General features: G+C 58.4%; 1 protein-coding gene across 2 annotated transcripts in view; it reads right to left on the bottom strand.

The window, feature by feature from the left end:
• The window catches only part of TFDP1 (transcription factor Dp-1), a 43,879-nt gene that overhangs the window by 13,988 nt on the left and 7,576 nt on the right, over positions 1-22,315 (bottom strand). For both annotated transcript variants that reach the window (XM_045081246.1, XM_045081245.1), the window contains exon 3: positions 11,690-11,756. In XM_045081246.1, the coding sequence (XP_044937181.1) occupies positions 11,690-11,756 (67 nt within the window). The remainder of the gene's footprint in view (positions 1-11,689; positions 11,757-22,315) is intronic.

Genomic DNA, 22,315 nt, shown 5'->3' on the forward strand with positions numbered 1-22,315 from the left:
CGCTTCACAGGCTCTGCCTCGTGATGGCCTCCAAATGCGCAAACACCGCCCTCGTCCGCCCGGCCTAGAGGTTCATTTCTGAGCCCTCTGCCGTCCACACGTTCCAAAGAACACGCTGCAGGCTTCAGGCCACACCGAGTCTCACCGCTGCACAGACACGCGGCAGGACTTCTCCACAGCACGAGTCCACCGAGCCGGCTGGCCACCAAGCATTAGCATTTTTACCAACGACACCAAAAGATATTTATTTTCTGCAAATATTTGCTTTGAGGGTTTTTAGTTTCCTCTACACACAGAGATCTATACCTGGAGCAAAAGCAAATTTTTCACAACTGCTTTAGATATGTAAAAGAGGTTTCAGAGGACAAAAAATAAAGTTACTCTATTTTGCACAGAGACTTAAAAGATACCACTTCTCAGATTCACTGACAGGTTAGTAATCAGGTTTCTGGGAACACTGAACCGATTCACGAAAAACATTGTTATTTCTTTAAATTTGCAACCGACGCCCTGTCAACACCAGCAACAGGCGGTTCTTATGACACCGTGCCTTAAAGCTCATGTTTTTAAAGATTTTATTTATTTATTTGACAGAGAGATCACAGTAGGTAGAGAGGCAGGCAGAGAGAGGGGAAGGGAAGGAAGCAGGCTCCCCTGCTGAGCAGAGAGCCCGATGCGGGACTCGATCCCAGGACCCTGAGATCATGACCTGAGCCGAAGGCAGAGGCTTAACCCACGGAGCCACCCCGGCGCCCCAAAGCTCATTTTGCACATCAAGTAAATGGCGCCAGAGCACAGGGGCTGACAGGACGGGGCAGCCTGCAGGCCCCCCACAAGGCCGCCCCCCACACACCCCCGGGAAGCCCAGCAACGTCCCTCCGTAAGACACGTGCTTACAGCCCCCAGCTGGGGGCACGAGCAGGAGGGCAGTTTGGGCAGCGGCAGGGCTGGGAGGCAGAGGCAGCCTGAGGTGGGGCCCCTTTCCTGGACGCCGCTGCCAGCAGGGGCTCTTCCTTGCTCACTGCGAGAGAAACTCTTCAGTCCAGGGATCCGCGGGCAGACCGTCCTGCTCCGGGACGACCTCAGATGACTACCACCGTTCTCGCCTTGAGGAGCGGAGCTCACTGGCCGTCCCTAGACCCACGCCCTCCCGCCCGCGGCCACCACCAGGGCTTGCAGGCGGCGCTCCGACCGGTTGCGTACCTCTCCACACACACCCCTGAACCGGAGAGGGACAAGCACCGCTTGCGCGGGCTTTGCAGTCTAGACCGTGACAGCCCGCAGCTGTGCTCGCGCCATGCTGGGACCCAAGCACAGGAAGGCCTGACGGCCCCTCTACCGCCGAGCCGCTCCCCCCGACAGCCGGCTGCTGAGCGAACACAGAGGCCCCTGCTCAGACGCTCCGCACAGTCAGGCGAGCCTCCTCCTGCTGAGGCCCCCGGAGTCCACACGTCCAGTCCGTCCCTGAGTCCCGGGGGCCACCTGCATCATGGGCTCCAGCCCAGCACACCCTGAGGGCCATGCTACAGACACATGTACACGTCTGGGCACACGCCCGCACGCACCCCCGCCCTGGCAGACACACACACGCACTAAACGCACAGGCGCGCACGCGCACACCCCAGCAGACTCTCGCATGCAGGTGCACATACACAAACATACGCACGCACGCACATGCTCTGGCAACACACACATGCAAACACCAGCAGACACACACACATGTACACATGCCCATCACACACACGCATACACACCCCAGCACACACGCACACACAGTCCACACCGCGCGCGCACACACCCCAGCAGACACACACACATGCACGCACACAGACACGCCCTGGCACACATACAGGCACACAGGCGTACACACACTTCCCGGCAGACACACACACGCAGGCACACGCCCCAGCAGCCAGTGTCCCTCTCCCACATTCCTGCCACCTGCCAACTCCGGAGGGCATACCCCTTTTGGTCAATCTCAAGGGTGGGATTTCACATCGGGTTTAATCTGGCCACAGATGTTTAACACCCTCTTCCGACCAAGACTGCCACACACAGCCCACACCCAGGACTCAGGAGATAACAGTGCAGTTATGAGACAGGCGAGACGGTCACAGCCTAGAGAGCTACTCACTATAGGAATGGGATCATTTGGGGGCGCCTGGGTGGCTCAGTGTGTTAAGCCTCTGCCTTTGGCTCAGGTCATGATCTCAGGGTCCCAGGATCGAGCCACGCATTGGGTTCCCTGCTCAGCAGGGAACGTGCTTCCTCCTCTCTCTCTGCCTGCCTCTGCCTACTTGTGATCTTGCTCTCTCTGTGTCAAATAAATAAATAAGATTAAAAAAAAAAAAAAAGGAATGAGATCATTTGAACCGTAAGATGTACTTAAAGCCCCTTGCTGAGGGAACTGTAACACGGTATTTTCCAATACACCATGAAACAGAGGATTCCTCTCCTGGCAACAAAATGAGTTAGGGACAAATGTGCTCTGAATTGCTATAACCACTAACAGAAAAGGGACCCTAAGAACATTATGTAAGCAAACTGATTAATAATCACAACCCATTAGTATCTATAGGTTTTATGATATTTTAAATTACAAAATCAAAAGGTTTAATGTTTTCTTGACAACAATTTCAACCACTTTTAAGTTCTGAGAACCTAAAATCTCTTTTTTTTTTTTTAATTATTTTTATTAACGTATGTATTATTTGCCCCGGGGTACAGGTCTGTGAATCGTCAGGCTTACACATTTCACGGAACTCACCATAGCACATGCCCTGCCCAATGTCCATCACCAGCCACCCTCTCTCTATCCCCTTACCCCCAGCAACCCTCCGTTTGATTTGTGAGATTGTTTTGTAAGAGTCTCTTATGGTTTGTCTCCCTCCCGATCCCATCTTGCTTCATTTTTTCCTTCCCTACCCCCCAAACTCCCTACCCTGCCTCTCAAATGCCTTAGATCATATGATAACTGTCTTTCTCTGATGGACTTATTTTGCTCAGCACAATACCCTCTAGTTCCATCCACGTCATCGCAAATGGCAAGATTTCATTTCTTTCGATGGCTGCATAGTATTCCATTGCATATATGAACCACATCTTCTTGATCCATTCATCTGTGGATGGACATCTAGGTTCTCTCCATAGTTTGGCTATTGTGGACATTGCTGCTGTGAACATTCAGGTGCATGTGCCCCTTCGGAGCACTGCATTTGTTATCTTTAGGGTAAATACCCAGTAGTGTGATTGCTGGGTCATAGGGTAGCTCTATTATCAACTTTTTGAGGAACCTCCAGAGTGGCTGTACCAGCTTGCATTCCCACCAACAGTGTAGGAGGGTTCCCCTTTCTCCGCATCCTCGCCAGCATCTGTTGTCTCCTGACTTGTTAATTTTAGCCATTCTGACTGGTGTGAGGTGGCATCTCATTGTGGTTTGGATTTGTATTTCCCTGATGCCGAGTGATGTGGAGCACTTTTTCATGGGTCTGTTGGCCATCTGGATGTCTTCTCTGCAGAAATGTCGTTCATGTCCTCTGCCTATTTCTTTCTTGACTGGGTTATTTGTTCTTTGGGTGTTGTGTTTGATATGTTCTTTACAGATTTTGGACACTAGCCCTTTATCCGATATGTCGTTTGCAAATATCTTCTCCCATTCTGTTGGTTGTCTGTTGGTTTTGTTAACTGTTTCCTTTGCTGTGCAGAAGCTTTTGATCTTGATGAAATCCCAGTAGTTCATTTTTGCCCTTGCTTCCCTTGCCTTTGGCAATGTGTCTAGGAAGAAGTGGCTGCAGCTGAGGTCAAAGAGGTTGCCACCTGTGTTCTCCTCAAGGATGATTCCTGTCTCATGTTGGGGTCCTTCATCCATTTTCAGTCTATCTTTGTGTGTGGTGTAAGGAAATGGTCCAGTTTCATCCTTCTGCACGCGGCTGTCCAATTTCCCCAGCACCATTTATTGAAGAGTCTTTTTTCCATTGGACATTCCTTCCTGCTTTGTCGAAGATTAGTTGACCATAGAGTTGAGGGTCCATTTCTGGGCTCTCTATTCTGTTCCATTGATCTATGTGTCTGTTTTTGTGCCAGTACCATGCTGTCTTGATGATTACAGCTTTGTAATAGAGCTTGAAGTCTGGAATTGTGATGCTGCCAACTTTGGCTTTCTTTTTCAACACTCCTTTGGCTATTCAGGGTCTTTTCTGGGTCCATATAAAATTTAGGATTATTTGTTCCATTTCTTTGAGAAAAATTGATGGTATTTTGATAGGGATTGCATGAAATGTACAGATTGCTTTAGACAGCACAGACATTTTCACAGTATCTGTTCTTCCAATCCAGGAGCATGGAAAGTTTTTCCATTTCTTTGTGTCTTCCTCAATTTCTTTCATGAGTACTTTATAGTTTTCGAGTACAGATTCTCTGCCTCTTTGTTTAGGTTTATTCCTAGGTATCTTTATGGGTTTGGGTGCAATTATACATGGGATGGACTCCTTAATTTCTCTTTCTTCTGTTTTGCTGTTGGTGTCAAAAATGCAAATGTTGGTGTGGGAAATGCAACTGATTTCTGTGCATGGATTTTATATCCTGACACTTTACTGAATTCCTGTATAAGTTCTAGCAGTTTTGCAGTGGAGTCTTTTGGGTTTTCCACATAAAGTATCGTATCATCTGTGAAGAGTGAAAGTTTGACTTTTCTTTGCTGATTCAGATGCCTTTTATTTCTTTTTGTTGCCTGATTGCTGAAGCTAGGACTTCCAGTACTATGCTGAATAGCAGTGGTGATAGTGGGCATCCCTGCTGTGTTCCTGACCTTAGGGGAAAAGTTCTCAGTTTTTCCCCATTGAGAATGATATTTGCAGTGGGTTTTTCATAGATGGCTTTGATGATATTGAGGTATGTACCCTCTATCCCTACACAACGAAGAGTTTTGATCAGGAAGGGATGCTGTACTTTGTCAAATGCTTTTTCAGCATCCATTGATAGTGTCATGTGGTTCTTGTTCTTCCTTTTATTAATGTGTTGTATCACAGTGATTGATTTGCTGATGTTGAACCAACCTTGGAGCCCAGGAATAAATCCCACTTGGTCATGGTGAATAATCCCTTTAATGTACTGTTGGGTCCTACTGGCTAGTATTTTGGTGAGAATTTTCACATCTGTGTTCATCAGGGATATTGGTCTGTAATTCTCCTTTTTGATGGGGTCTTTGTCTGGTTTGGGGATCAAGGTAATGCTGGCCTCATCAAGTGAGTTTGGAAGTTTTCCTTCCATTTCTATTTTTTGGAACAGTTTCAGGAGAATAGTTGTTAATTCTTCTTTAAATGTTTGGTAGAATTCCCCTGGGAAGCCATCTGACCCTGGGCTCTTCTTTGTTGGGAGATTTTTGGTGAAGCTTCAATCTCCTTACTGGTTATGGGTCTATTTACGTGTTTTATTTCTTCCTGGTTCGGTTGTGGTAGTTTATAGGTCTCTAGGAATGCATCCATTTCTTCCAGATTGTCAAATTTGCTGGCGTATAGTTGCTCCTAATACGTTCTTATAAATGTTTGCATTTCTTTGGTGTTGGTTGTGATCTCTCCTCTTTCATTCATGATTTTATTGATTTGGGTCCTTTCTCTTTTCGTTTTGGTAAGTCTGGCCAGGGGTTTATCAGTCCTATTCTTTCAGAGAACCAGCTCCCAGTTTCGTTGATCTGTTCTACTGCTCTTTGGTTTCTATTGCACTGATTTCTGCTCTGATTTTTATTATTTCTCTTCTCCTGCCAGGTTTAGGCTTTCTTGCTGTTCTTTCTCCCACTCCTTTAGGTGGAGGGTTAGGTTGTATATTTGAGACCTTTCTTGTTTCTTGAGAAAGTCTTGTATTGCTATATCCTTTCCTCTCAGGACTGCCTTTGCTGTGTCCCACAGATTTTGAACAGTTGTGTTTTCGTTTTCATTTGTTTCCATGAATTTTTTCAATTCTTTTTAAATTTCCTGGTTGACCCATTCATTAGAAGGATGCTCTTTAGTCTCCATGTATTTGGGTTCTTTCCAACTTTCCTCTTGTGATTGAGTTCTAGCTTCAGAGCACTGTGGTCTGAAAATACGCGGGGAATGATCCCAATCTTTTGGTACCAGTTGAGACCTGATTTGTGACCCAGGATGTGATCTATTCTGGAGAATGTTCCATGTGCACTAGAGAAGAATGTGTATTCTATTCCTTTGGGATGGAATGTTCTGAATAGATCTGTGATGTCCATCGGGTCCAGTGTGTCATTTAAGGCCTTCATTCTTTGTTGGTCTTTTGCTTGGATGATCTGTCCATTTCAGTGAGGGGGCTGTTAAAGTCCCCTACTATTATTGTCCATGTGTTTCTTTGATTTTGTTATTAATTGGTTTATATAATTGACTATTCCCATGTTAGGGGCATAGATATTTGAAATTGTTAGAACTTCTTGTTGGACAGACCCTTTAAGTATGATATAGTGTCCTTCCTCATCTCTTATTGTAGCCTTTGGCTTAAAATCTAAATTATCTGAAATAAGGATTGCCACCCCAGCTTTCTTTTGATGTCCATTAGTATGGCAAATTGTTTCCCACCCCTCACTTTAAATCTGAAGGTGTCTTTGGGTCTAAAATGAGTTTCTTGCAGACAGCATATCGATGGGTCTTGTTTTGTTTTGTTTTGTTTTTTATCCATTGTAAACCCTGTGTCTTTTGATTGGGCATTTAGCCCTTAATATTCAGGGTGACTATTGAGAGATATGAACTTAATGCCAATGCATTGCCTGTCAGGTGACTGTTACTGTATATTGTCTCTGTTCCCTTCTGGTCTGTTAATTTTAGGCTCTCTCTTTGCTTAGAGGACCTCTTTTGATATTTCCTATAGGGCTGATTTGGTGTTTGCAAATTCTTTTAATTTTTGTTTGTTCTGAAAGCTTTTTATCTCTCCTTCTATTTTCACTGACAGTCTAGCTGGATATAGTATTTGGGGCTGCATATTTTTCTTGTTCAGTGCTCGGAATATATCACGCCAGTTCCTTCTGGCCTGCCAGGTGAGAACCCAACATCTTAATAGTCATGATTCTGACCACCACGCTACAGATACTCTGTGCTCACAGAGCCAAAAGGGCCTCCGGATCATGCCCAGGGTGTGCACGGCTTGGCCCCAGACGACAGCAGGAGCTGCCGGGCCCTGCAGGCCCTGGAGCGGCAGCAAGGGCCTCCCTCCCCACTCTTGCACTCCCAGGCTTGTGCCTCGCATGCCCACTGCTCACCAGCTGAGCACCCTGGAAGCACCCCCCCATCCCCGTCCAAGCTGAGGCGCACCACATCTCAGGATGCCCGCTGGGACCGAGATGGGCAGACGCCGCCATCACCATTCGCCTGCACGGCACACACCATGGCCAGTCATCACTGTACACCCAGCGGCAGGGCTCGGAGGCTGGGACGGCCCCCCACGCTCCAGCTGTCCTCTGGGCTCAAGGGGTGGGAGGGAAGAACAAGCTGAAGCCTCTGCTCCACACTCCCGGGGGGGGGGGGCGGCCTCCAGGGCTGAGCGAGCGCTGCCATTTCTTGCTGCGGTGGGCCCCTCTCCCCACCGCCGCAGGAACACCGGCCAGGACTGACCCACTGTGTGCACAGGCGCATGCACATCCAGGGGACCGCAGTCACCATGACTCAAGAATCACACAGCAATGCCAGGTCCCCGGCTACATGGCATCCCCAAAACTTCATCTCTCCTGCCTCCGCGCCCTTCTAAGTCAGGCAAGCCTGAAACAGAAGAAAAGACACCCTCTCCCTAGGCCAACACGGCCACAGACGCAGGGAGCAGCGCTCCGCAGAGATGGGCCTGCCCCTCGGCTGGAGCCCACGCAGGCACGGAGCCCCTCAGGGAGAAGACGGGTCTCTGTCAACAGTCAACAGGTGCCACAGCTCACCACCAGAAAGTTGCCTAGGGACAAAAGGCAGCACTAGAAACTCCAGGAATGGCCAGCGACGGCCACGTGTTAAGTCACACGACGGGAGGGACTGGGTGAGCCCCAACACTGCGGGTCAGGAAAGTGTTTACAGAATGGGGAGCGCCCACTTTGCCTGTACACTGAGGAACACGCGGGGCTTCCTCAGGAAGCATGTGTCGTTTGTGTCATGAAGAGAATCTTTTCGGGACAGCGCAAGCAAGAAGCGGCAAGAGAGAGCAGCACGCGAGCCGCAGCCCCAAGCCAGCCGCGCACAGGGGATGGGCGGGCAGCAGGCGCATCGCAAGGGGGAGGGTGCACGTGTGGCTGTGGACGGCAGCCAGAGCCCCAAGGTGCGGCTGGGTGGCTGGCAGAGGAGAACCCAGTAGGAAGGTTGGAGAGGAACTGGGCCAGCGAAGCACCTGGACAGACCCCCACCAGCGGGGCAGGCCTAGGGGCAAAGGGGCTTGGACTCACCAGGGCCACCAGAACCCAAAACTCAGCAAGGGGAGGCAGTGCTGGGGTGCACGGCCAGGCACACCCGTGTGTGGCACAGATGCAAAACGGTGCAGCCATGCCCACACGCCACGTGGCCCCTGCTCAGGGGCAGCAGACCTACCCCAGAAACAAACGCACCTGCGAGGTTCACACAGTGTCACAGCCATCGGCAAAGCCCCAGAAGAGACCCAGCGCGTCACAAGTGAGCCCGCTCACACAAAAACTTCCCGTCTCTGACTGGAGGGCTCTGGTCTTCAGGGCTGGTGAGTACAGAGAGCTGGGGCCACTAACTCGATATGCCTCCTTGCAAGGTGCCTGTCCCCTGCTATCCGATCCCAGGCCCGCTGGAGGTGCTCTGGACCAGGAAGCCGACCTCCAGCAAAGGAGACTACCCTCCAGAACTGCCTAACCAGTCCAAGGCTTTCAGAGCAGAACCAGGTTTCCTCAGGGAGGAAGGAGCCCTGCTGCTACGTCCCGGCTGCCAGCCAGCCCCCCACATTTCAGATCTGCCAGCCCCCTTGTCATGAGGGCCGGTTCCACAAAATGAGCCTCTCTCGCACTCGCCACGGCCTCCCACAGGCTCTGCCTCTGGAGAAGTCTGTAGACGCGGGGATCTGGAAACGGGCCAGACCCGCAGCAAGAAGAGGCAGGCAAAGCAAAGGCACGGGTGGCACCGAAGGCCAGGAGGGCGAGCAGAGCCGCAGCCAGGACCCAACGAACAGGGCAAAAGCAGCAAGCCCCGCCTGGGAGCGCACGGGACCACCATGGGACGGGGCATCACAGCCAGAGCTCGGGCAGGAGCAGGCAAGCAGGAGACCTCATCTCAGGAGCGGCTCACACCACCAGCTGAGGGCAGCAGGGTCCCTATGAGTGCCCGGGCCCCGCACAGCTCAGGTGCCCGCCCGTTTCCAAGTTCTCAGTAGGTAGACCTAGAAGCAGAGGCAAGCTGGCCCTGCAGGTGCAACAGGGCACAGGGGCACAAGGTCCAGACAAAAAGTGAGACTGGGCCCCGCCCCTCAATGCCCAGCCTGCACCGGGCCCAGGCCGCAGCCCCCCTTGGGCCGCCCCCCACCCCGCTGCTGACCCCCCAAAGTGAGAGCCAGCCACGGCCCCTCGTGGTCACTCCAGAGGGACGGCTCTCGGCACATGCTGCCGGCCACACCCCTGGGCTCCCAGACCCGTCTGTGCCAGAGGGAGCGGCATCACTCAGCGCGACCCTGGCGAGCCTTTGCCGAACCCCGTCAGGAACGGCCGGCAGCGACTGAATCAGACGACACCGCGCGACCCGCACGGGCTCCTCAACCTCATGAAACACCAGGGAGCAGCGAGGAGCCAAGTCAGCAGCAAGCGGCCTAAAGTCATCCTCAAACTCCTGAGCCGGAAGCAAAGGGGACTGCAGGTGGGAACGCTCGTGCCCAGCAGGCGGCGTGGGGCGGAGCTGGGGCGGCCCGACAGCCCGGCCCGCTCCGGCCGCCGCAGCACAGGCGGGCGTCCCATCCGACAGACAAACGGCTGGGCCACGACAACTCCTTGGGATGCGCACAGGTCCTCGGGCGGCTCACAGGCGGGGCCGAAGCCGGGTCGGGGCCATGTGGTCTGGGCTCACCCCTGGGGGCAGGGGCAGCGCCCCGGAAGAAGGCAAGGAGCAGAGGCACCTGGGAGCCCACACGGGCTGCAGCCAAGGCACAGAAGCAGAGGCAGAGGCCTGGAGAGCCTCGAGGGGCAGCCCTCCTCGTCCAGCCGCGAGCGGAGCACCGAGCCCGGACAAGGTACGGCGGCCGCAGAGCCACCAGGCCGCACCTAAGGAGGACAGGAAATACCTAAACCGTGCAGGCAGCTAACACCAGAGTGTTCTAGGGAACCCAGGAAGCTGCTCTCTGGACCCCCAACCCAAGCCCCCACCCCACCCTCAGACTCGGCAGGACGCAAACTGTTCGCAGCTAAGAAGGAAACGGAGACGAGCAGCAGGCGGGACCCCCGGTCCCCAAACAGTAAAGACAAACACCAGAACGAAGGACACCCGTCATTCCCAAGGGAGCAAGGTTGCCAGACTTTTTTCACAATCACTGCTGCTTCATCAATTTATCAAAACACGTCACGCCCACAAGTCCTGAAACCCTACGGGTCCCTGGTTACACTCCAGCGTCTCACCCACGCCTCTGTGAACAGTGAAAGCCACCGAGATAAACCGTCTACACCTCTCAGCAGGCTCTCCGTCCTCGTACGGGAAGCAGAAGAGCACGGGCTCCACAGAAAAGCAGGACGCTGCCCACGGCCTTCCAAAAACACAGAAACCAGGAGAGCATGGGCGGGCCCACAGCCCATCTTGGGGGAGAGTGGCCAGCGGGACGAGACCAGCTGAGCCCGACAAGGCACAGGCCGGGGGCCCTGCAAGGCCCGAGGGCCTCTGTGGGCATCTGAAGGTGACACCCAAAGCCACAGAAGGGACAGGGCGTGAGCCCTCCACCCCAAACCACGCCGGCCTGCTGAGCCACACGTGGAAGGGCCCCGCAGGGCAGGAGACAGCTGGGCTCCTGCCCCACTTGCCCGCAGCAGACGGAAGAGAAGGGGCTGGGCCACAAGTCTCATTTCACGAGCCAAGAGACCCCGTGTTCGGGCCTCCATCCAGCAGACGCGGACAGAGCAGAGGCATCAACAGTGCTACGGGCAGCCGGTAGTCGCCCATCGTCTCCTCTGGCCCGGCGCTTCCACGGCTAGTCTCCCCAAGGAAACCAGCAGCAGCTCAAACGCACTGGCAGACGTTCCTCACGGTCCCTCTACGGGGGGAGCCGTGGGGCCCTGGGGGGAGCAGGGGCTGCGACTAATCCACCCCCCGCCCGCCCATGAACATACACACGGGGCCTCCTGACGGCGAGGACGCTGACCCGCACACGACGTGTGCACCACAAGCCCTGGATTCGAGGCTGTCCTGGCCGGCGCCGTGCGCAGAGCAGACACCTGGAGGGCTCACGGCGGCCCCGAGGTGGAGGGAGCACATGCCCTGGGCACATTCTCGCATGTCCACACGCCGCACGTGACTTACAGACCAAGACGAGCTCCACCGCCGCCGTGGGCCCGCAGGTGGCGCGTCCGGCTGAGCTCCAAACAGCGCGCCGCCCCTTCTGCCGGGGCCCCGGGCCGAGCCCGCCTGCAGCAGGGCCCCCACCGCTGACCGGGCCTCTCACACCAGAGAAACCCGCAGATCCAGCAAACGGAACACTCTATCAACAGAAGGGTATTCAGAAAGAGACGCCTTACCTTTTCCAGGACTAAGGTTCTGGTCTATGAAGACCTTGAGTTCCCCGTTGGCTTCAATTAGAGCGGCCTGTGAAAGCAACAGGGACAGTCAATGCGCGTCCGAGAGAGTGACAAGCCGCCCGCCGGAGGGGCTGCAAGTCACAGAGTAAAGACACAACGGTCACCCTTACGCAAACAAGGACAGGACACCATGCAGGGAGCACAGGGCCTCCCGCCGCCGAGCTCTCCGGCCAGACCCTCAGCGGAGAAAAGGCGTTCGGCGACGTCCGCCTCCACAGCTCGGCCGGCACGCGTGACGGAAACAGCTTCCGCAGAGGAAGTCCGCGTGCGCGTTCCATGGCCCGCCTGAGCCCGGCGAGCGCACAGCGCGGTGGACATGGAAATTCATCTGCCCACCCTGAGAGCAGCCTAGTAACGGGACCTGGGAAGAGGGTCCCCCGGCGCCCCGGGCGCGGCAGGAGCGTGGGCACGGCGGCACCGTGGGACATGCCTGTCATGCGGGGCCCCCACCTCGTAAGCAGGACATCCGCATAGCACAAGGCACGGGGGCACCGGGAGGAACGTCACAGCACACAGTGCGCAAAGGCACAGAAAAGGCCTGCAGGGCCCTCAGGACGCTACCAGAGGTCGTGTCCAGTCGAGGAACGACTGCTGCCTTGCCTCCTGCTTTCGTTCACCTCGGCTCCCCATGGAAGGAGGCAGTCGTGGGCACGCTCCCCTGTAGGTGGCCCAGGTCCCGAGCTCGCCCCCTTCACCAGGCACCAGCCAAGGGCATCTGCACGCCACCCTGAGCCGGCACAGGGCCTGGGGGGGTCCTAGAAAACCAAGCCTCCTGCAGCCACCTCTCATTCATGCCCCGTACCCACATGCACACACACGTCCACACAGACGCAGGTACGACACCCACATGTGCACACGCATGTGCATAAACACACACACACGAACCACAACAAAGGTCAGCCAAGCCTGGCAGACAAGCTCCCTCCTGCCCAGGCCTCTAACCGCTCCTGGTCCGGCAGGAGAACCCCCCAAGAACGCCCAGATGTCCGGGGCCTGAGTCCACCGTCATCTCAAACACTCCCAGAGCATATCACGTGTCTGTGCGGGCACAGGCCAGCCTGCGGGGGGATGTGACAGCTCCCAGCACCATCCTGCTTGTCCAGGAAGCCCCACGGCCCCCCACCCTGAGCAAACGCAGTCCCCAGGGGGACAACCCAGGCCAGGCCCTCCAGAGGGCCAACTCCCAAGTGCACCTGCGGCAGCGACAAGCTCGCCGGGGCCTGGCACAGGGGACCACCCACCTTGGGCCTGCGGCAGCCCGGGCACAGGCTGACCATCTCCACTGGGCGCACAGTGAACAAACCAAACGCACCCAAAATGCACAATCGACACCAGAAACCAGAGCACACGTCCTACCCGCTGAATTCACCGGAGACAGAAGTCGGGCCCGCACAGGGAGAGGCCCACTGCACGGTCTCAGAACCTGGCAACACCACACAGGCCACGTTTCCCGGACTCTCCCGAACCCCAGCTTCCAACAGAAACGGAGGGAGCCCAGTGCAGGCCCGCGAGGAGGACCCACTCCGAGGCCCGGCTGGACGGGGTGGTCACCGACCGGGAGGCAGGTGAAGAGGACCTTTCTTCTTGCTGGGGGAGCAGCACCAGGCTGGTCCCAGCAAACAGGCTCCAAGGACCCCAGAGCCACAGGACACCAAAGGCCACAGAGCAAGGAGCTAGCCGAGGCAGGGGAGGGCCTCAGCCCCCCACGCTGACAGCAGCGCCTGTCAGACGGCCCCAGGCTCCTTGCAGGTCCCTGGCGCTGCCAGCTCCTTCTGCCCACGGCCCCAAGGGCGCTCCATCCCACAGACAGTGGCCCTGACCTCCTTGTCCACACCAGAGCAAACGGAGACAAGAACCACAAAGGCCCGAGGAGAACAGGGCCCATCACTGCCCACGTGGCTCTGCCTCAGTGGGACCGGCAGGACCCGGCGTGTGCCCCGACCTGCTGCCACCAGACGTCCTGCTTTGGTGCGGCAGTCATGAGCACGGCAGCCCTGGCCGCTCATAGGAAGGCCAAGCGCGCGGCCATCCCCCTCCCCAGAGATGGCGATCACGGTTGGCACAGCAGTGGCACCACCCTGGCAACCTACGCCTCACAACCCAAATCAGGAACCAATTTGGGGAGCCCCAGCTCCCCCAGGGGACACCCAGTCCACTCACACTATCCGTCAACGCAGCCCGTCCTCCCTGGAGGGGGACTGCCTACAGAAGGCATCCAATGGGCAGCCCGGCCAGGAACAGACCGGCACGGCCCTTTCTGGCGAAGTCTGGGAACGGGTGAAGAGGCCAGTCCCTCCTGCCGGTCTCAGTGACAGAGCTGAGGAGTCACTGGAGAACACAGGGACCAGGACAGACAGGAAGACGCTGGCAGAGCCAACAGGATGAAGGGAGCCCCCCAAGCCCTGGACGAGAGACAGGTCCAACCCGCGAGCATCGAGTCTGCTCGCCGACGCCAGAAAAAGCCCAGTGTGAACGCGGCTCCCTCGTGCCCAGTAAGACCCATTCTGTCTCCTGCACCCGCCAGCACTCCTGCAAGAGGGAGCCACATTCGCAGAGCCCCCCACCACGCATGCAGCACACAGGGCCCAGCGAGAGCCCCGGGATGCACGGTGGCCCTGCCCAGAGTGCATCCCGCCACAGTGCATCCAGACACAGGGCCGGGCAGGCCCTGACTGGCGGGGCTGCCGTTCCCTGCCAGGCCAGCAGCCCGTGGGCCAGACACTGGCAGCTGCCAACTGCGACCCAGCCTGAGCGCTACGGACCCAGGGACCCAGGCCGTTTCCAGAACTATGCCGCCTCCATGGGATCCACTTCCCAGAGAGCTGCTGGTTCAGTCAACATGCACCTGCCTTGTGCCCAAGCCAAGACCGACAGCACAGTCAAGAAGACCCAGGAAGAAGACCACGGGCTGGCCACTGGTTCCTGCGGACGCCTGCACTGCCCACACTTGGGACAGTGGCCAGTTGACCCGACAGCAAGTCTCCCAGGCACAGAAATGCCCGTGTCACGACACGTCAGAATCACAGGAGGTACAAGACTGCTTCTCGCTGGCGAACTCGGGAAACAGAGAGACGACTGCCAATGCTCTTGCTCAGGGGGAGACGGAGAACACAGTGCAGAAAGCCTACAAGGCCGCCGGCAGGACGGCCACCTTGTCACAGACGCAGGAGCCCCCGGGCCCCAGGTGCTCCAGCTGGGGCGGGAGGCCGGGCTCTAGGACCCGGAGGGTTCCGTGGCACGCAGCAGCCCTTCCCTCCCCGGGGGGCTGGAGTGGGAGCAGAGAGGGAGGCTGGTGCGGAGGTGAGCAGAGGCGGGGCGGCGCGGGGCGGGGGGGGCGGGCGGGGGTGCCCCTGGGGAGACCAGCGATCCGGGCACATGCCTTCTGGCTGCCGTCGATCTGGGCGGCGTCTCCCTGTGACCCGGCCACCCCAACCGGGCCACAGACACCGTGCGGGAGAAGAAATGCTGTGATTTTAACCTGAGCTCTGAGGCCTCTGTTTCACGACAACAGAGCACAGTGGTCAATGATTTTTCTCTAGATCATAAGAGAAAGTACTACTTTTCACCAACTGGGAAGTCACTGCACGCACTTCTGAAGCAAACGCAGATTTGACCCACGTGTCCTAGTGACACGTGACTAACTGCCAATTACCAGAGATGAACCGTCATGACCGAAACGACACCTCCAGGCCTCCCGACCTCAGACAAAGACCGTCCAGGAGGAGCGAGTAGGCCCCATGGCGCCTGGCAGGGCTGGATCGCACCGACGGCCCAGCCAGCAACGGCCTGGCAGCCAGTGACACCAGAGCCAGACAGCCTCTGGAGGTCCACCAGCCTCCACGTACGGGTGGCCTGAACAGGGGCCGGCACCGGTTCACCCCGCCCGAATGCCGACACACTCACAGCACAAGCCAGCGACCGGGCCCCACCGGGCTCCTGAAGACGACGGAAATCACACCTGGGCTTGACGAGCAACTCGGGGACACACCTGCCTGCTGCAAGCTGTGTGTCCACCTAGTCTGCAGGTGCACGGCCCCCCAGGGCCAGTCCCTCCCGGGTGGCAGCCAACACCATGGACATGGGGGCAGGGGGCATCGCTCGGCAGCAGCGTGTAGCCAGCGTGAAGTCCCGGAGAGAAGCGGGTCTGTCTGAACCACACAGACTGACTCAGCCGGCATCACCCAGAACCCCCACTCTCCCCCCCAGTCCCGGGCTCAGTTCTCCCCTGACGGTGCTTTTCTAAAACACCACCCCCTTCACAGGACACTGAACATCGGAGAGACCTCAGGGGGCTCACCGTGGTAAGGGGTGGCAAGACCCGACCGAGGACAGCAGGAAATCACTATCGCCTTTCCCGGGAAGAGCTCCCCGCTGTGGATCTGTCTGTGCCTGAGCTATGAGACCCCCTGCTCAGGTGCTGACCCCCCACAGCTGTCCCCCGTGGGGCAGCCGGCTGCCTCGTGCCCTGCTCAGGTGCTGACCCCCCACAGCTGTCCCCCGTGGGGCAGCCGGCTGCCTCGTGCCGCACTCGGCTCCCTCCCCAGACGCCCACCCCAGGCTCTCCTGCGGGGGTGGGGGGCGGACCCGGGCTAGTCCCCACGTGCAGGATGAGAGCAGGGCAAGCCCACCTCCCTCACCACGGCACAGGGCCACCGGGGCTCCACACGGAAGGCCAGCGCAAGGTGGTCCCTGTGAGGGGTCGTCAGAGCAGCCTGAAGAGCGGCCCACCAGCGACGACCGGGACCACGAGGGGTGCACGTGGCGGAACTCCCTTCCCGAGGACGCGTGGACTGGGGGCGCCAATCACACCCGACAAAGTCAGGAACCTGCCGTCTGTGCGGAGTGTGCAGTGGGGCGTGGAAAAGGTGCCACGCACGGAGTTCCTTCTTCACCACTCTGGGGTCTCAGGCCTGCCTCCTGTCTCTGTGGGAGGAGGAACACGCCGCCTTCCTGCCGCAGGACCCCCAGGACCCGCAGGACCCAGCCAGAGGGGGCCCAGATGTGCCACGCCCAGGTGTGCAGCTCCCCCCACCAGAGCCCCGAGCCCCTGCCTCGCCCTCGGCCAACCAGGACCTCCGTGATGCTCCAACACGAACCCGTTGTCACGGGGTTAGTCAGCCAATACGGCGGAGCCTCAGTTACACAGCCATGGACGAGGGCCTGGGAAGGGGCCCGGCCACACCGCCCACTGGCCTCCCATCCTCTGCCCAGAGGCAAGACCTGAACGCACCCGACAAACACAGAAATGCAGGACGTGTTCTGTTTTTTAAAAGCTATTCCTGAAATTGTGGCCAATTTTAAGATAAGCACATGGGCCATATTTTTCCTCAAGAGCTTTAACTTAAGGTGCAAACTTTTCTTACCCTCCAGTAACAAAACACTGAAACACTAACTCTGGTTTCACACGTAAACCAGAGACAGAAGCACTCGTTGGGCTCAGCGCGCCTCAGCAACCCCACAGACATCGTCTGTCCTGTCGTGTCTGGACCACATGGGGACACGACAGGCCGCTCTGCTCTCGCAGTGGCCCGAGGACCCCGCTCACGGCACCAAAGCACCAGGCTGCACGGGGAAACGGCGCTGGAGAGCTTTAGCTGGCTCAGCAGAACCAAGCTCCAGCCTCATCCACAGGCCGCCCGCCCTGGATCCCTGCTCCTCTCCGCCCTCTCTCTGGAACAACCTCGCCGACACAGACTTCCTCAGGCGCCCCTGGGATCAAGGGCGGGCCCCTCAGCAGAGACGGCCCCACGCTTCCCACCACCGCCCTGCGTGCTTTGACTCCCGCACCGGTTCCTTCCTGCTGCCCCGTGCCCACTGGAACAGAAGCCCTGGGAGGCGGATGCCGGCCGGGGCGGGGGCGTGCTGGGGAGTACTGAGCGGCACCCAGGCAGCCACAGCAGGTCTGGAGCACATGGCAAGCCTCCTCCGGCAGAAGTTTACTCCCCAGAAGAGGCAGCGGGCCGGGCAGTTTGCCAACTGAAATGCAGACGTAATTCCAAGACAGAAGCACAAAAACACCGAGACGGGGCCAACACGAGGACGAAGAGTCGAGGTCTCCAACGGCGTCACGGGCACGCGGAGACCTGGGAAAGCACAGAGAGAAAAACGTGCACAGCCTCCTCCTTACAAACGCTCAACACAGAGCGTCGGCAAGTGCCGCTGTCCAGACGCCCAGTAAGAACCCACGAGGGCCGAGACAGGGTCCCCCCTCCTCTGCAGACCTGGCCCAACTCTCCTCCTTCCAGAGGCCCCCCTGGACCAGCACATGCAGTGCTCGGTGAGAGCCATGTGCAGCCCGAGGGAGCAGGGAGCGCACAGGAGCTGCTGGTGGCCGGTGGCCGAGGGGATGATGGAGAACGAGAAAACGTGCCCACGGCACTGCTCGTACCAGCAGTGAGCTGGTGTAAGAGACGGCAGGGGAGGCCTCTCACACAGCAAGAGACACGGAGCACCCAGGAGCGATCCCACGACAGAAGCACGCTGCGCCCCGCAGAGGCCGCCCAACCTCCCCGAGGGGTGCACGGCACGTCACTGAGCGGAAACGTCCACACCACAAATCACACTGCAGAATGCAAGACGACCCTCAACACCACCAGCCCTAGGACGGACGTGCGCAGGGGCAGAGAGGAGGTACGGCGAAGGACCCTCCGCGGGGCCGCCCCACTCTCCCCAGGGTCCCACACAGACCGACCCTCGGCTGCAGAGCAAACAGGACCAGGGCTTCTGGCACGACCAGCGTCGAGGACAGGCCGGGTCCCGCAGACACCCATGGGGTGCTTCTTGCATCCAGCGTGGGACGGAGCCTCTGGGCTCCGAGCTGCGTGGCCCTGCCCAATCCCCCTCTTGAGTGGGGCCACACCTGGTGACGAGACCTGCAAAGGCTTCGGCTGCAGGAGCCGGTCCTGCTGGCAAGTCTCTCGCCCCGTGTGTGTGTGTGTGTGTGTGTGTGTGTGCGTGCGCGTGTGCGTGTGCACTTCGCTCCATCAGCTCCCCACACCCCTCCCGGCTGTTCCCTGCCCCCAGGGACATCAGCCACCCCAGAAAGGGCCCACAAGCCAGGAACTGAGGGCAGTCTCCAACCAGCAGCCCAGAAGGGAACGGATCCCGCCCTGGACCAGGTGAGGGAGCTCAGACACGGTCCTGCCCACAGGGACCATCTGGCCACCCCGGGTCCCGGAGGGAGAGCCAGCCCAGGGGTGGCCGAGGGGTAACGCCACCTTAGTAACAACAACCCCGGCAGCTGGGCGAGACGCGCCAAGAACAGCGGAGCATGCGGACGCGCCGGGGCCCACGGCCTCGACTCCACACCAGCGCCTCCCTGCCTTACCCGCCCGAGCAGGCTCCGTCCTAGCAGAGAAGGCACCGCAGGGGCTTCCCAAAGCAATCAGACGTGGCACGTTATGCAAAAAAGTCGCTGGAAAGCGAAGGCCCATGACATAAAGAACAGGCCCCAAGCGGACAAAGCGTCCAGTGGAGACGAGTGGCAGCGCCGTGCCCAGCAGGGGGCTCACATGGAGCCCGGCCCAAAGCACACACCACGAGCCACTGCCCCTGCCTCCACTCCCAGCCCGCGGAGGCAGGCACAGCCCCAAGGAAGCTCTGCAAGCAGCCCAGGGGCCCATCAGCAGGACCAAATGCGTGAGGACACATCCCGACAGGACACCCGCTGTCCGACAATACTAACCAACCGTCGTCTGTCATCCCGGGAGACATGCACGAGAACGCTGCGTGGAAGCACGCGGCGTCTGCCACCGGCTTCACGATCCCCTGCGGGCGGAGAAGCACGGACCAGCCGCTGTGAGCAGCGCTACCTGGGACGCGGGCGGGTGCAGGGTCCGCCATGTTCTCTCCACACCTGCACACGTCTCAAATGTCCCACGGGACTGGATCTTCAGTCATATACGTCCACAGACACCCGTGAACCCAGAAGTCGCGGCATGCAAGAGCAGGGAACCAGAACGTGGGAGTCTGTTCACGGAAAGCCGCTGGGGACGCGCATGTTCAAACACACACACTGGGGCCTAAGCCCCCGACCGCGTCCCGCACATCACCAGGAGAGTCACCCTGGACTGACTGTCGGCAGTCGGCTCTGTGACCTCTTCTGAATTCGTCCTGAGACGCTGTTTCGTGACCGGGTAAAGCAGAGGCTGGACAAAGGATACGGGGTCCCAAGGATGACGAAATTAGTGACGACGCGGGACGGGTCAGGATGCAGGCTAGAGGTCACGGGTCGGGGGTCGGGACTGGAGGGGCGACCGGGGAAAAGCAACCAAGATGGCGGCAAGCGTCAACGGAGCAGAGGCCCACATCTGCAGACCGGAGAGAGCGAGACGGAAGGTCACGGAGAGCTGGCCCTGAGCCACAGGCAGGGCAGTGCTGGCTGGAGAGCCGAAGGGCTGGTCTGGAGAAGACACACAGGCCTGTGCCCAGAGCACACTCCAGAGAGCAGCCGTGAGAAACCAGCGTCCTCGGGAGAGAGTCTCCAGCCCGTCCGGAAGGAGCAGCCCGGGAACAGGAGTAAATCCGCAAACCCCAGCAAGTCGGCGGTAAGGGGAGCAGCGGGCGTGGCATGGCGCAGAGTGAGGGCGCGCACCGCCGCCAGCGTTTCTGAAATTCGGGTGAGACCTGGGTTCTCCGCCAGGGCCCACGCCACCGGCAGCCGACAAACAAGGCACGGCTGCGCCTGCGTCCGCACCCGCCCGGCCAGCAAAGCCAGCCCCAGCCTCGGCCACGCTCCAGCGTCCTGCTTCACGGCAGTCCACGACGCGCGGGGTCTCCCGACACAGAGACGCCCGCAGCCCGGGGCTCCTGGGAGCGTCTCCATCTCACCTCTGCCCCGCTCTCCCCACAAAACCGGGCCCGACCTCACCAGACTCATGACACCACGACCCCCAGCCCGCCGCGGAAAGCACAGGCAGCACGGCCTCCAACTGCCGCCAGAACCCGAGGTCTGTGCGCCTCCTTGGGTGCGCCTCTCGCTCCCCAGAGCCACAGCCCTTCCCAGGCAGACGCAGCCGGAACCACAGCACCGTCTGTCCCCCACCTGACTGCACTCTGCACTTCACCCTTTGCCTTTTTTGCCAAAACAATGTCCCATTCATGAGGCGCCTGGGGGGCTCCGTGGGTCAAGCCTCTGCCTTCGGCTCAGGTCATGATCTCAGGGTCCTGGGATCGAGCCCCGCATCAGGCTCTCTGCTCAGCGGGGAGCCTGCTTCCTCCTCTCTCTGCCTGTGTCTCTGTCTACTTATGATCTCTGTCTGTCAAGTAAATAAATAAAATCTTTTTTTAAAAAAATGTCCAATTCATTCTAGAGCACGCAGAAATGCAAACCTGCCTGGAAGAAAATATAGCACGGTCCACAACAACGTGAGAGTATTTGCCTCCACCGGGCTTTCTGGTGTTTCCACAGCTCGGAGGCAGCACACCTGGGGAGGGGGAGGGGGAGTGCTCCCGGGGACCACAGCGACTCCTAGGGGGCCGCGCAGCAGCAGCTGGGATGTGACCGGCAAGTCATTCCCCAGAAGAGCAGGAGTCCGCCTTCTTTATAACAACAAAGGCTGAACCCACCAGACGGCCACACTGAGCGCTTTTCTCCTTAACCAAAGTCCACGCTCCCCAACTGCCCCATAGCGACCCTCCTGACAGCCGTGCCCCAGCCTCAACCCCTAAAGGGGGTGCCCCAGGGGTCCGAGGCTCCATCCACCCAGGAGGAGCTCCCGCTGCTCACCTCCTACACAGTGTGGCCGATCTGCAGTCAGGGCAGAGAGCTGTGTGCTGGGAGACGCGGGTGAGGGAAGGAACAGGACTACGACGCGTCTGGGGCACCTGGGCACCCTAGGATCCCGACAGCAAAGCAGCATCCCCTACGTCCCTTCTCCAAGAGCCTGACGCCCCCTGCAACCCAACCCGGTTCCCAAGCTCCAGCCCTAACAAGGCCCGAGCCGCTCACTAGGACTGGGGTCCTGCCCCAGAGCTCCGGTGAGACCAACCGCTCTCAGCCACGAAGCGTGTCGACGAGGCCCGGGCCTGCGTGAGCTCCCGAGCCCTTCAAAGCCACACACAGGTCTTGCTCTCAGAGCCCATCCGAGTGCTGCCAGGCTGGGCGCGACACGAGCTGGGCCTGGCCTTTGACCTTCGCTGCCCCGAGAGGAAGGGACAGGACGCTTGTCACCTTCATTCTACCGACAAGTCACCAAGCCTAGAGAGGACTGAGCAACGGGGGCAGCCGGACTCGGAGCCGCAGGGAGGGTCCACTCGGAACCCTGCCTCCGGCCGGACACAAACTTCATTTCCAGGACACACCCATGGCCCGTGGCTTCGAGAACAGGGCAGTGGGGTTCAGGCCCACAGGCTTCCCTGGAAGTAAGACCAGGGCAGGAGACATTTCTGCACGTTACCAGCAAACTGAAGAACGCGCTACTCTGACCTCTCTCCTGGGAAAGTCACTGCAGGGCACCCTCTCCCTGTCAGAAAGACCCCCAACGTCCCTTTCAACAAAATGCCAGTCTTCGAGGCCAGGAGTGTGAGCGAGGACCGGTCCTTTACCACCTCCAGGGGCTTCCCGGG

Source organism: Mustela putorius, unplaced genomic scaffold (genome assembly GCF_011764305.1).
Source record: "Mustela putorius furo isolate JIRA1106 unplaced genomic scaffold, ASM1176430v1.1 tig00000551_pilon_pilon_pilon, whole genome shotgun sequence".
Lineage (NCBI taxonomy): Eukaryota > Metazoa > Chordata > Mammalia > Carnivora > Mustelidae > Mustela > Mustela putorius.